The sequence below is a fragment of the Thalassophryne amazonica genome, chromosome 11, assembly GCF_902500255.1.
Source record: "Thalassophryne amazonica chromosome 11, fThaAma1.1, whole genome shotgun sequence".
In the NCBI taxonomy this organism is placed as follows: Eukaryota; Metazoa; Chordata; class Actinopteri; order Batrachoidiformes; family Batrachoididae; genus Thalassophryne; species Thalassophryne amazonica.
Genome location: NC_047113.1, coordinates 39488757 through 39502017, shown reverse-complemented (window position 1 = coordinate 39502017; position 13261 = coordinate 39488757). Strand labels below are relative to the sequence as shown.

The 13261-nt window shown below is 38.1% G+C and overlaps 1 protein-coding gene across 1 annotated transcript in view; it reads right to left on the bottom strand.

Moving 5' to 3' along the window:
* kif3a (kinesin family member 3A) overlaps positions 1-3532 on the bottom strand; it is a 29975-nt gene extending 26443 nt beyond the window's left edge. The window contains exons 1-2 of the mRNA XM_034181271.1: positions 3403-3532; positions 2686-2968 (exon numbers count right to left, since the gene is read on the bottom strand). Coding sequence (XP_034037162.1) covers positions 2686-2968; positions 3403-3408 — 289 coding nt within the window. The 5' untranslated portion in view covers positions 3409-3532. The remainder of the gene's footprint in view (positions 1-2685; positions 2969-3402) is intronic.
* Between the last annotated feature and the right edge of the window lie 9729 nt (positions 3533-13261).

The following is a 13261-nucleotide window of genomic DNA, read 5'->3' as shown; positions in this document are numbered from 1 at the left end:
GCTGCTTACATGAAAGTTTCACCAGAGGTCGGTACCAGACCAAGTAATGCATAGATGCTAAGAAGCCAAAACAAGTATGTACAGAATTAAGTTATGTGTCATAAAATTGAATGAATAAAATAGAATAATTAGCGAAGCTAACTTTTTGTTAGCTTTTCAGCAAACTTCGAAAACCATCAGTGGACCAATTAGCTCCTGCTAAATGTAGTTTTGCTAACTTTTAGTAGGCAAATGTTTTTTTGCTGGCATAGTTAGGAAAGCCGAATAATCAAAACTGTTTGTAAACCATAACATCATACATGTTAGTTCCTGTCTGTTATGTGTTTTGCAGCAGTCAGGCAGCTGTGAGGAGCTGAGCTCAACCCTACCCCAGCAGAAGGGGCCTAGCTGCCAAGCTGCTACAAAAAAAGTCTGTGGCAGAAGGCATCAAAAGCAAAGCCGTTTTGACTTATGGTTTTATTTTAAAACCAAACTAACTGACGTCAACTCTGTCATTTTTACACAGTGAAGATATCACACATATCTTTAGTTTTAAAGTAATGCGCTAATTCTGAAGGTCTGAGCATTAACACTCACATACGCCAAAAGGCCTTATGGGAAAATGAGACTCCTCATTACTGGTTGGTTCATTCATTTGTAAAAACAAAACAACAAAAAAAAAAACACACACACATACAGGTTACTGTAACGTGTATGTTGGTTTTTACAAATGTGTATCTGTAAATATGTATTTTTTTATTTGTAAAAAGGCATTTGCAAAACTGAAAATTCTGTTTGTTAAGTGTGATTCAGTGCAACGAATAGCGACCTTTGATAATTGGATGCCATTCACACTCCCATCCAGTAGATGGCAGTGTTCTATGCATTTTGGGTCAAAATCCATAGAACACTGAGATAGATGATGACTGGAGTGCAGTTTTAAGCAGAAACAAGGTGATAATCGGTGGATCGCAGCTGATGCTCCGAAACAATGCATGTGCGCTGAAGGCAGCGCATACCGTTTTTTAGGGGGGGACCGTTCGGTCGGCAACACTGGCTGCGGAAGCTGGACACTTCACTCCCATGCCATTTCAACTCAAATATAAACTGTGATATAATCAGCAAATAGTGTTGGGCTGGGATGTTACTGTTTTTTTTGAACAAAATTAATTAAAAAAAATTCATGTTGTTTTTGAGCACAATTACATAAACCAGACAGCATCCCATTACTTTAGATCACAGAACACGCCTGGATGACTGCTAGTTCTGTGTTTTGTTGTGTTATATTTTGTACATGAGTAAGTGAAACTTACACACACTACTATATTTATGGATTCTAAAAAATAATAAAACATACCAAACATGCACTGCCATACCAGCTTAATAACACTACCCATTTATATATTAGGAGTGAAAAGCATTGAAATGAAGTACCATGGACGCAAAACTGATCAGGTGCAAAGTGTCTAAGGAATAAGCCTTTTCACACTCTGGCTCTCTTCAGGGTCTCACACGTGAGGTCAAAGAGCAAGAGGTGTAAATGCTAGTCTCGAGGCATCATGACTGACTGTGAGGCAGCGAGAATAACAGAGATCTTGATTATTTTTCCTGTTGGAGTGTTGATTCCTTGAAAGATTTCTTATGAAAACATGACATTAGTGTCCAAGGAAGAAAAGCTGAAGCTTATGCTGCACAGGAACTGAAAATTCAGGTTCTGCACAAGTCGTCAACTGTGACCCAGGCAGTATCTAGTCATAAACACTGAATCAGCTGATCACTGTTTCACTTTGCGGGTATCTATGTATCTTGTGCACTATGTTCATATTTCCAAGAGTGTGAAATTAATTATCATAAAGAATAAAATAAAATAAAAAAAAATAAAAAATTATTCCCCGACCCAATACCCGAACTTGACTCCGGCTGGTTGGATGAGAAGGGCGCATGACTCAATGGCACATGCGTGCATTTAACCCGCGCACTGTAGCGCAATTCACCGTGCCAATGCAACTCGCTGTATGCTGCGTTTTGTGGCGCAGGATGCCTCGTCACATAAAATAATTATTTCGTAGCAGATTAATCACTTGCTGTCAGAGACTGGCTGATAAAACCATCTCTAATCACTCTGGAAGCACAGAGGAATTTTCTACAACAGCTTTTCTTGTGCGCTTTGTGAGATGGAGAAAGCGTTTGGGATAATCTTAAGGTAATTATTTATAATATTTATATTGTAATGGTTTGGTAAAACAGTTGCATTTTCCTTCTTATAAGTATCTGTAAAAGAGCCAAATATAAACTGTGCGTGCTCCTATACCCATCAATATAGCCATGTGGTATTATGTTTATTATGGATTTAGACAGTTGTTTTGACTGACACTATCACTGACCGACCAAGCGTATGTTTACGTTTTTACGAGTGTGAAAAGGCTTACTGTACCTGCCAGTCAGCTATAGTGGCTGATGTCAACAAAATCTACATCTGTTAGTCTGCTATATGCATGTCCAAACTTGTTCACTAGACTTTGTGAGCAAAGCAGCTGCTGGTCCTGACCATGCTTGTCACTTATATTTGGAGGCTGAGTCTGCATATACAAATGTTTTTTATAAAACCACACAAATACACCATGGTGTAGCACTTTTTATCTTTGTCATGTTACATGCACTTGATTTACATGTAATGTGATTTTATCGTTGACGCCATAAACTTACCATTGTAACCTTCTAGCACTGAGTCAATGATGGGGCGGGCTGTCAGATTGTAAACATCCAGCTGTTTGCTGTCTGGTCCAAAGACAGTGTCAAAGGTGAAGGTTTTTGGGGGCTCCTGGGGAGTCTCCAGTTTGTTTACAGTTATGGTCCCACGGATCTCGTCCACAATGACGGCCTGCTTGTTGCCCATCATCTTTTCTTTTTGGTTGAGGGGACGACATCTTACTACCACCTTAACATTATCACTGACGTCCAGCTTGTCGGGTTTGTCAAGTTTATTAATCTGAAAACAACAGTAACAGTCGCATGAGTTTAACAGTGGCTGAGAATAAAAAAACTGCACTTCACAATAACCCGCAGTGATTAAATGAACACACAGAAGCGAATCGAAACATTTTTTTGAAGATACTGGCCATTTCCTTGCTCCGTTGCTAGGCAGGCGAAACGCTAGGCTAATGATAGGCTAACACCGCAGACGAACTATAGCAATTCCCGATAAAGACCCATGTCGACACCGTATCTCGTTGACTAACCTGCGATGACTCTCAAAAATAATCTTTGCCAGTAGAGTTCTATTTCACAGAAACATAAACAATTAACAGTACAGAACACCGTATGCTAACGGTTGCTACCGGTTAGCATCACGTCGGTGAGGTTGGAAGGGAGGTTCCCTTCTGCAAACAAAATAAAAATTAACAAACAGGCTTAGAGACTTACCGGCATAGTGAGACCACAGAAAGGCAGTTACAGTATTTGCGTAATTCTTCGCGAGGTTTAGTTCATTTGCTTTTTGTGTTGCCTGGAGATATTCATTGTCAGAAGTCCATCTCCGTACGCATGCGCAGTAGAACAGCCAGCTCATTCCATCATTCACTTAAAATACGACAAAATTAAAATAAAACAATAATAAAATTGTAGATTGTCTTACATTAATTGTCTTACATCTAAAATTGTCTTACATGATTGACAAAGAGTTATGCAAATTCATTATTTGTCAATTGATTGATTGAATTTATTTAATGAAATAATGCACAAAATACATAATGTAATTGCATATTAAAATACAAGTGTTTTTCACATGAAAGTGAAAAAAACATTTGTTTCCATTGTGGTCCGACATTTATCTATGTGATTTATCTATATCATAATATATGATTCTGTGTGGGCTTGACGTTTGGGCTCCAAAGTGTTAGTGTTAATGACTTTATGACCTTGAGTTTGGCCTTTCAAGGTCACTCAAGGTCAAAGATATTGTAATTAATAGAAAGGTGATATATGACTTCATATTAGTTTTTCATTGTAAGCATAAGCACAGTCAACTAACCCATCAATATAGCCATTCTAAATATCATGTATTTAAAAACATTTGGCCAAAAGTTTGAACTTGGTCTTTGAGCTTGACTTTCAACTGATAGTGGAGCAGATAACTGTAACAATTGTTCATTTCTGGAAAGAAGCACCAAAGTTGGCACAAATACTCCTTAGACATTACTGTTTTGAAAAAACTGAGTAGCCACTTGAATTTTCAGTAGGCGGCCAGGTAGGGGTCAATTGAAGAATTACACAGGGGTCAAAATTTAAAAATGCTCCAATCATATTGAAAGCTATACCACATTATTTGTCTGATCACAACGATACCAAAAAGGTATAGTTTGGACTATCTATGACTGAATGTTATGGAGTTATGGGGTAAAAACAACAAGAATGGTGACAAAGGTCAATTTCAGTTTGTACAGGGGTTAGACGTTAAAGTTGCCCAATTTTGTTAAAGTGGTGCAAATTATTGGTTGAACTAATAGGATTAATAAATTAAATAGTTTTGACTGTGTTGAATGCTTGGTCTGCAAGGTAAAGGTAGAGCAATGTCGACGTCCATTGGATTCTATGACATGTGACATATGTTACCCTGTAACATGATAACTAAGCATGCCACATAGTGCAAACTATTCCTTTTTAAAACCCTATTAACTCAAACAATAATTTGCATCACATTTTACAATATATAGAGCAACTTTAACATCTGACCCCTGCACAAACTAATGCTGGCCTTTGTTACCATTCTTGCTGTTTTTACCCCATAACTCAATAACATTCAGTCATAGATAGTCCAAACTATACCTTTTTGGTATCGTTGTGATCAGACAAATAATGTGGTATAGCTTTCAATATGATTGAAACATTTTTAAATTTTGACCCCTGTGTAATTCTTCAATTGACCCCTACCTGGCCGCCTACTGAAAATTCAAGTGGCTACTCAGTTTTTTTCAAAAGAGTAATGCCTAAGGAGTATTTGTGCCAACTTTGGTGCTTCTTTCCAGATTTGAAGGATTCCTCTGTAAATATTCTGTTATCTGCTGCACTATGATTTTTTTCAAAATCAAGTCACTTTGCCTTTGGTGAAACCTCAATCACTCCACCATGTTTGGTCCCAATCAGATGAAAATTCTTTTGAGTTATTTTGTTCAAATGTGGACCGATAAACAGGACAGAAAACAAAACTCACACATGCTACCATGCACATATGTTAAATAAATAATGATGTGCATTATTTATTTCGTAAATCTGGGTTATATCATATCAGGTGCATATGCAGCATCTTACATGAGCAACAGAAAACAGACTGTGGGCAAACTGGAGCAAAGACAGCTTCCCAAGAAAAGCAATGGTGTTCATCAAGGGCACAATTTAGAACTAGAAATGGGGGGAGGGACAAAGTGCGAGGCCCGCAGGGCCGAAGCCTATAGGCCGGGGGTGTGGGGGCCGCTTTAGGCCCCCAGAAGCCAACAGTTTCTAGATAAGCTCAAATGCTTTCTGAGCATCCAGAACAGTAATTTTAATGGTTTGAGAAGACCATAAAGTGGACACCATTTGACTTATGTAATTTGAAACTGTGGATACTTTATTCTGAGAATAGCCAGCATTGATTTTATTAACATCCTGGTGTAAATAAGGTATCACCACATGTGTAGAACTCAAAAAGAATGATAGGCTGAATTTTCATAAAAAACAAAACAAAAACAAAAAACTGCAATGTGGTAAAATGTATCCATAAATATGAAAGAACAGGCTCTTAATAATTATTAACTATCGCATACTGTATTTTTTTTCTCAATATTTGTTTTTTTTATTAGTTTGAAAAAACAACACATCATAAGTTTAGGATATATTACTTATCATGAATTTAATTTTCAAAGTGGTACTAATGACAACACTCATACTGAACATAATTTTGCTTGCATAGACTGATTGTGGAGATCAAGCAATAATTGCAGATGGGCTTTCTGAGGTCCCAGATAGCTTTTCTAATTTCCTATTCTAGCTTTCAGAATTTAGTAAATTAGCATATGGTCCATTGATACTTATGTGTAGACACTAGTCCCTAGAGGCAACTATTTTTGGTTTCAAATCTGGGCAAATGCAGTCCCAGAAAATTCTGAATGTGACAAACAAGAAACAGTTGTTGTAAACAAGTCTATGCTGCTAAAAATACAAACTTGCAGAAACAAAGATACTATTCTGACATGGTTTTGCACATAAGACTGACATGGTTTGCACATAAGACTGGCATAGCATGTTTCAAGTACACACATATATGTCAGAAGGTGGGGGGACATACCATATTCTGTCGCCCCTAGTTGAAAAGGTGGGGGGGACATGTCCCCCTATCCCCCACCAAATTGCGCCCATGGTGTTCATAACAAATTGTGTTTAGTCATTATATTCTGTGTTGTCATTAAAAATTACAGCTAAGTGTGAGATTTCAATTACAAATACTTTAAAACTAAAATATAGCATCAATTACAGAATATGATAATAAAAAAGTTCTTGCCTGTTTGTGTGGACAGTAGAGCGACATACATTTTCTTTAATAGAACACAATGCAATGCCAATATTTAAACAAAAATCCAGAGGTTTTACAAACTAAATAAAATACAGATTTAGATATAAAAAAAAATTAAACAATGCTTTATCTAACCAAAGTATTATTTCTTTATAAGCTTTCTGATTTTGAATAACTGATTTTGTTTTTTGTTTGTTTTTACTGTTTAAGTTTTGGCAAACCTGTAATACTTCAGTTAAATCTCAGTCCATCACCTAAAAACTTGAACATGATGGGATGTTCCAAGAGGACCCCAAAAACCCATCAAGGCTAGTTATGGAGTGGATAAAGCACGTTAACATTAAGCTTTTGAATAGTCTTCCAAAAGTCCTGACTTCAATCTGTTCAGAAATCTTATCTAAAACTGTGTTTAAAAGTCCAAAAAACAAAAAGACTTAGAAACCTTTGAATGACTACCACAAGCCTCTGGTCAATCAGAAACTGCTAAAGGATATTCAGCTGAACATTACTTGTGCTCGCTGTATTAATTTGGTCCATAAAATGTCAGAAAATGGTGAAAACTGTCAATCAGTGTTTCCCAAAAACCAAGATGACATTCTCAAATGTCTTGTTTGTCAGAGGAGTTTGACAACTTTTACCTGGTGTCACCCTCTGTTTTGGTAATGTGTCCAAAAATATGAGTAAAGCAATTAGGGACTATCCCCTTTAGTAAATCAGGTCCTATGCGGCAGCTCCTTATCCACTGAGCTACCTCCCTATTCAAGGGAAGAATCTCTGTCTTGGGTCTGTCTCTCCACTGTCTGTGTTTTGTCACTCTTGTTCCGAGTTCTTCCAGTTATGTTTCCCCTGTGGTCTCCTGGTGTGCACTGTCCTCGGTTGTAATCCACATTGACTATGTGCTTAATTTGATTGTTTTTCCCCTTTAATAAGTTCATCTTCATGTTAGTTTTTCTACTGTAGCACTTTTATTCTATGCTGAGCTCCATGTTGCTTTTCTGTTTGAGTTCTTGACTTACGTAGCCTTTGGTTTTTGTACTGTTCTGTGATCGCCTCTTTTTTTTTCTTATGTTACACTTTTTACACCTTTGAGTTCCATGGTTGTTTTTACTTTTGTGTACTTGAATTTATATTTTGGTTCTTTACTCACCTTCCATACTGTTGTAGTTTTTTGTCAACTTCCTGATGTCTTTTGCATACGCCTGTTTTTCATTTACTCATTAGTCCTTTTGCATTTAAGCCACACCTCAGTTCCTGTTTTTTTTTTTTTTGCCAGTTGTTTCACGTTGCTTTTCAATTCTTGTGAGTATTCAGAGTTTGACTTTGTTACAGTGTTATTCCAAGCGATTGTTGATTCATTTCCTTGTGACTCAGTTTAGACTTTCTAGATGGTTTGTGTGATTTTGGACCTTTTAACCCATGCCTCACTTTTTGTCAGTGTTTGGAGTTTTTTTGGCTGTTATTTGGACAATGAATCACCTGTTGTTTTTTTTTTTTTAGACTTACCACCTGCCTCTTGCTGCCTGCATTTTGGGGTTCTATCAGACATTGCATCAAACCTAACAGGGTAATCAGGTTTTGTATATTCTGCAAACAAAACAACAAACCTATAAAACGTAACCTCCCATGCAAATGTCAAATTTGAAATGTTTTGTGCACGTGTGGAACTACAAACTGTGGCTCTCTACTTCATATCATAGAAAAAGAGAGACTGGAATGCCAACTCAAGATCTCGTTCCATTGAGTTCTGTTTGTGAGCTTGTGACCCCGAGATTTCAGCCACTCGGCCTCGAGAGTTGGGGTAATTTACTTCTGGTCATCTGCCAGCAATGTACTTCTAAAGAACAGTTTCTGCGTGTTTTCTACCATGGCTTCAGCAAGTTGTCCCCTGAAAGTGTGTTCAAAGTGTAACTTGAAGTTCTTGTTGCTTTTAAATCATATTCAGGACAAAACTTGCTGATATTATTGATAAGAGCATCCAGACTACCAGCAACTGTTGCAGAAAATCACGGTCAATAATAATTATTCATAAAACATGTATAAAAATACAATAAAAGCACACATCATTTGTTATTTAAAAAAGCACCATAGTACCAAAACTCATAAATATAATAGCAGTCAAAGTCATCAAACACCATAATAAAATCATCAATCACAATAAAAATGAAACACTGTAAAAATAATCGTAGTATTTAATCGTAGTATTTCTTTAAAGTAATAACACTTGGAGCATTTATCACCTGATGCAGGAGGCTGTTCCACAAAGTTACAACTTTATTTGAAAAAAATATTTTCTTGAGTCATATCTGCATCTTTGCACCTCAGCAATGTGAGAGTGACCTCTCAAACATAAATAAAGTCTATTTTGGGAAAAAATTCCGGCCTGAAATATGTGTGTGTGTGTATATATGCAGGGGTGGTGGCCAAGTGGTTAATGCGCTTGGTTTCAGTTCGGAAGGTTCTGGGTTCAAATCCCACCCTGGGCTCGACAATAGCACTGGTCCGATGGCCCGGCGGCCTTTTTTTACATGTTCCGGGCCACCACGGGCCAGTGAAGTTCATATTTCACTGGTCCGTATGGGCCAGTAAGAATTGAAATCGCTTTGGGCAGATTTATTAGTCTAATGCCGCGTTCACACCGGGCGCGATCAGATGCTACAAATTCGCGGGGGTCGCGTGGCAACGGACGCGCCTCCTTCACCCGGTGTGTCGCTCTGCTTTTGCTGCGAAAATTCGCCCCCGGTGCGTCAACAAATAGGAGGAGCTTCCATTCAGCTCGCCGGCTCCGGTTGTCAGTCAAGTTAACATGACGGACCTTGATCACACGGAGCGAGTTGTTGTGGAAAGCTGACAAACGTCATGAGACGTTCCCAATTCAGGCAGTATCATTATTTGCTGCAGGAGCTGCGTCTGGATGATGGCTGCTTTCAGCGGTCCTTCTGCCTCTGCAGGACTCAACTTGAGGACCAACTGTCCCGTTCACGCGCGCACATGTAAACAATTAAAAAAAAAAAGAAAAAAAAAAGAAAAAGAAACTCCGCTCCCGCTGCTGTGGGGCTGCTGCTCCTCCAAAAACTCTTGTCATAGTTGTGAAATAAAGGACAAAAGAGACATACGTCCTACTCACAGGCTGCTACCAGAGACAGGACATGTTGCACCACTTCGCAATGTTGCCGAAGTGCAGACAAACTTCGTCTGCAGGCGCATCTTCTGATGTGGCGCAAATTTCGCTTCAACATCGACGCGTCATTTTCGCTTAAGCAAGATCGAGCGCAGTGAATATTATGAATTTCTTGAAACCTCCTGCCCAGCAGCTATCAGCTATCACCCTCAAAACAAGCACAGAAGAGGAAGGCTGTTGATGCTGAATATGAGAAGAAAAGGGTGAGGAAAACTTGGCAAACTTCCTGGAAGAAAAGACGGCCATAGCTGGAGCGTGATGAGGAGAGTGAGGTTGTCTTCTGTGGAACTTGTAGGGCCATGCCAGAATATGCTAACAAGTAAGTATAAATATACCATGTCCTGGTAGACAATGTGGTATGATTTCATACGCCAGTTTAAAAGTCTAATCAGTATGCCCTTGTGGAAACCCCACGGTGACAACATTAGCAAGGGAACTTGGTTTATGAAATTTAACATATTAATTTTGTAAATGATCAAGAAATAAATTTATTTTTGTATTAATGTCTGAGTGTTGAAAAAATTCCTATCAGTTACCTACCGACATTTTTTTCAAAGTTTACTCACTTTAAGGTTTTTATCATGTAGTATAAGAATTTTGTGTTTGTTTTCAAGTGTTTTTACATTAAGGAAACCCAATTCTAATGTCTGAGTGTTGATTTAAAAAATTCTTATCAGTTACCCCCTGGTTCGGCACAGGCGTGAAAGTATGGGCCAGTGATATTTTCATCCGGGCCAGTAACTTTCAGATTCTACTGGCCCTGTGGGCCAGTGCATAAATTGCCTTATTGTCAAGCCCTGCCACCCCTGCCACATTTCTCCATGTAATGTGGAGTTGCGTCAGGAAGGGCATCCGGCGTAAAACCTGTGCCAAATTAACATGCGGATCCACCTTGGCTTTGCTGTGGCGACCCCGAGATGTGTGCAATATCAGAAGGATGCAGGCCTCACTGCAGCAATTTCTGTTTTTTCCCCCCCAGGATTTCAAAGAAATATTGGCTGGTATCAATCATGAAGATCCTGATATTGTTCCAGAAGAACCTCTTTTGCTGAACAACAAAGCACATTAAGAACAATTCACATTTTATTTTCAGTCATAAATTACGCGTGTCACTTATAAATTATATCACTGAGGTATCACACGGGCAATACGATGAGCTATGCATCATTTATTTCCATCCACACAAATCAAAGAAAATATGAGAGGCATCATGAAGGACCTGACACCTGCCTTCAGTTTCTATGAAGCTGCCAAAACTGTGGAAAAATCACCAGCAAGGTCAGCAGTTTTGTATGGTATTACATGATTTAAATTGACATAAGTTTTGTAGTTGCAGAACTGTGCACATTGCTAGAGAAGCATCTGAGTCCTTGCATCATCAAGACATCCAGGATATCTGGGATCAACTGCAAGGCCTCACAGGCGGCATTCCACCAGATGGCGGCTGACAGGCTGACAGGATGACGCAGGTAACAGCTGTCTCCAGAGACCACCAGCTGACCATGTGGCTGACACTGCAGGTGTTCACCAAACTGTTGGATGCCGAGTCAAGCAGTTCCCAGTCTGGTAATGTGGACAGTCTTGTTGGGTGCATCTCAAGCCACACTTTTTCCCCTCAAATAAAATAGTATTTAGAGTAAAACAGAAATCATCAGTATTTACAGAATTGAATGAGTTAATTTTGTAAAAGCAATATAAACACAGAAAGGTGAATATATCAATAATACACGGATAACACAATAAAGCATAAACACTTATTTCCATTGTGGTCCATGTGAGGCCAAAACTTGACACAGAGGAGCTCGATTACACGTGTACAGATTGCAAAGACATTATAATCTCCTCAACTAAGTAGCAATAAGTGTATAGTTTATATATAATCATGTACACTAGGATGCCATTGAAATAAAGTACAAATTGAACAGAGAAAAATAAGACCTTAATAAATTAAAATAAATAGCATGTATCCCTTTAGAAGTGTAGAACACAACAAATTTAGCACCAAGTTTCAGACAAGAAAACAGCAACAAATAGTAGAGATTTGCACTAGAAAATAATGGATTGGAAGATAAGCTCGTTTTTTTTTTTTTTTTTTTTTTTACCAGAAATCACATTAGAAAAAATAAAAACAAATAAAAGGGTGGCATTCCTCTTCCCTTCTTTGACTGAATAAAATTGACTTTAACTGTCTTTTAAAACTTGCCTTGTTGCTAATCGACTGCAAGATCTGTATTTTACGAGATATATTTTATCTGAATAGTTCCAGACGTGTGGGATACATAGTTTATATCTTGATCTTTCAACCTAACTGGTTGTTTGCAAACATTTGCACCAATAACAGTGCAGCATTGACAATACATCTTCATTTTGACAGCAGGGTGACTTTGTGAGCGATAATGGGGGCAGCTACAAAATGTAAGGCTCAGTGAATTATTTAGATTAATTGATCAAAATATGTTAATCTTTAACCTTATTTTGTGATGTTTGATATTGTCGATTCCCAGCAGAATACTGGAGTTTATAATACCTGAGAACAAATCGCTGGCTGCAGAGCAAAAGACCAGAAGAACCCAAACTCCTCTCGCACATGCGTGATACAACCTCAGTTCTCGAGATTAGAAGTTGACATTCCACCTCTCTACTTCTATGTTCATATCAATTAACAACATATTACATTATTTTCCTTGGAGATTTTGTGTACAAAATAGCCTTACCATGACATTCTGAACAATGTATACATTTTACTGCTAATAAGTATGCATTATATATATTTCAGCCAACAAAGTTGGAGGAGGTTATGTTTTCGCCCGTTTGTTTGTCTATCTGTCTGTGAACAGCCTGGAGCCCACAATTTTTCTTTTATTGTTATGAAATATTTACTGAAGATTTGTATGTTGATAAGCAAGCGCTAATTCAATTTTCAAGGTCATAGGTCAACATCAGGAAAAATCTGGAAAAATCCCCATTTTTGGCATTGAATGAATTTTCATAAATTCATACCTCTGTCAAAAGCCAGCCTTGTCACATCTCAGAAGCTAAGCAGTGTGTGTCCTGGTTAGTACTTGGATGGGAGACCTCTTCGGAACACTAGGGGCTGTGTCTGCTTCTCCAGAGAAACCTGGAGTTGCATCAGGAAGGGCATCCGGCAAAAAACTTGTGCCAAATACCAATGTGGATTTGACTGTATCTGCTGTGGCGACCCAAACAAATGGGAGCAGCCAAAAGGACAATAACACACCTCTGTCAAAAAGACTGAATTTCTTTCATATTTGAGAGCCTTATGTAGGATAGTATCCTTTATCAATTGACGAAGTTTGATCCAGATTACACATTTTTTTGGCCATTTAAATTTAACCTTGAAAACTCCATTTTATGTATATTTTACATTATATCTTAATCAAACATTCCGTAATCACTGTCATATTTGAACGTTAGGTGCAGACTGGCACTCACGATCACCTGACAAAGTTTGATCCGGATTGTGGATTTTGTGGACATTTGAATTTAATACTGAAATGCCCATTTGGTGTATCTTTTCCATTATATCTCAATCAAAA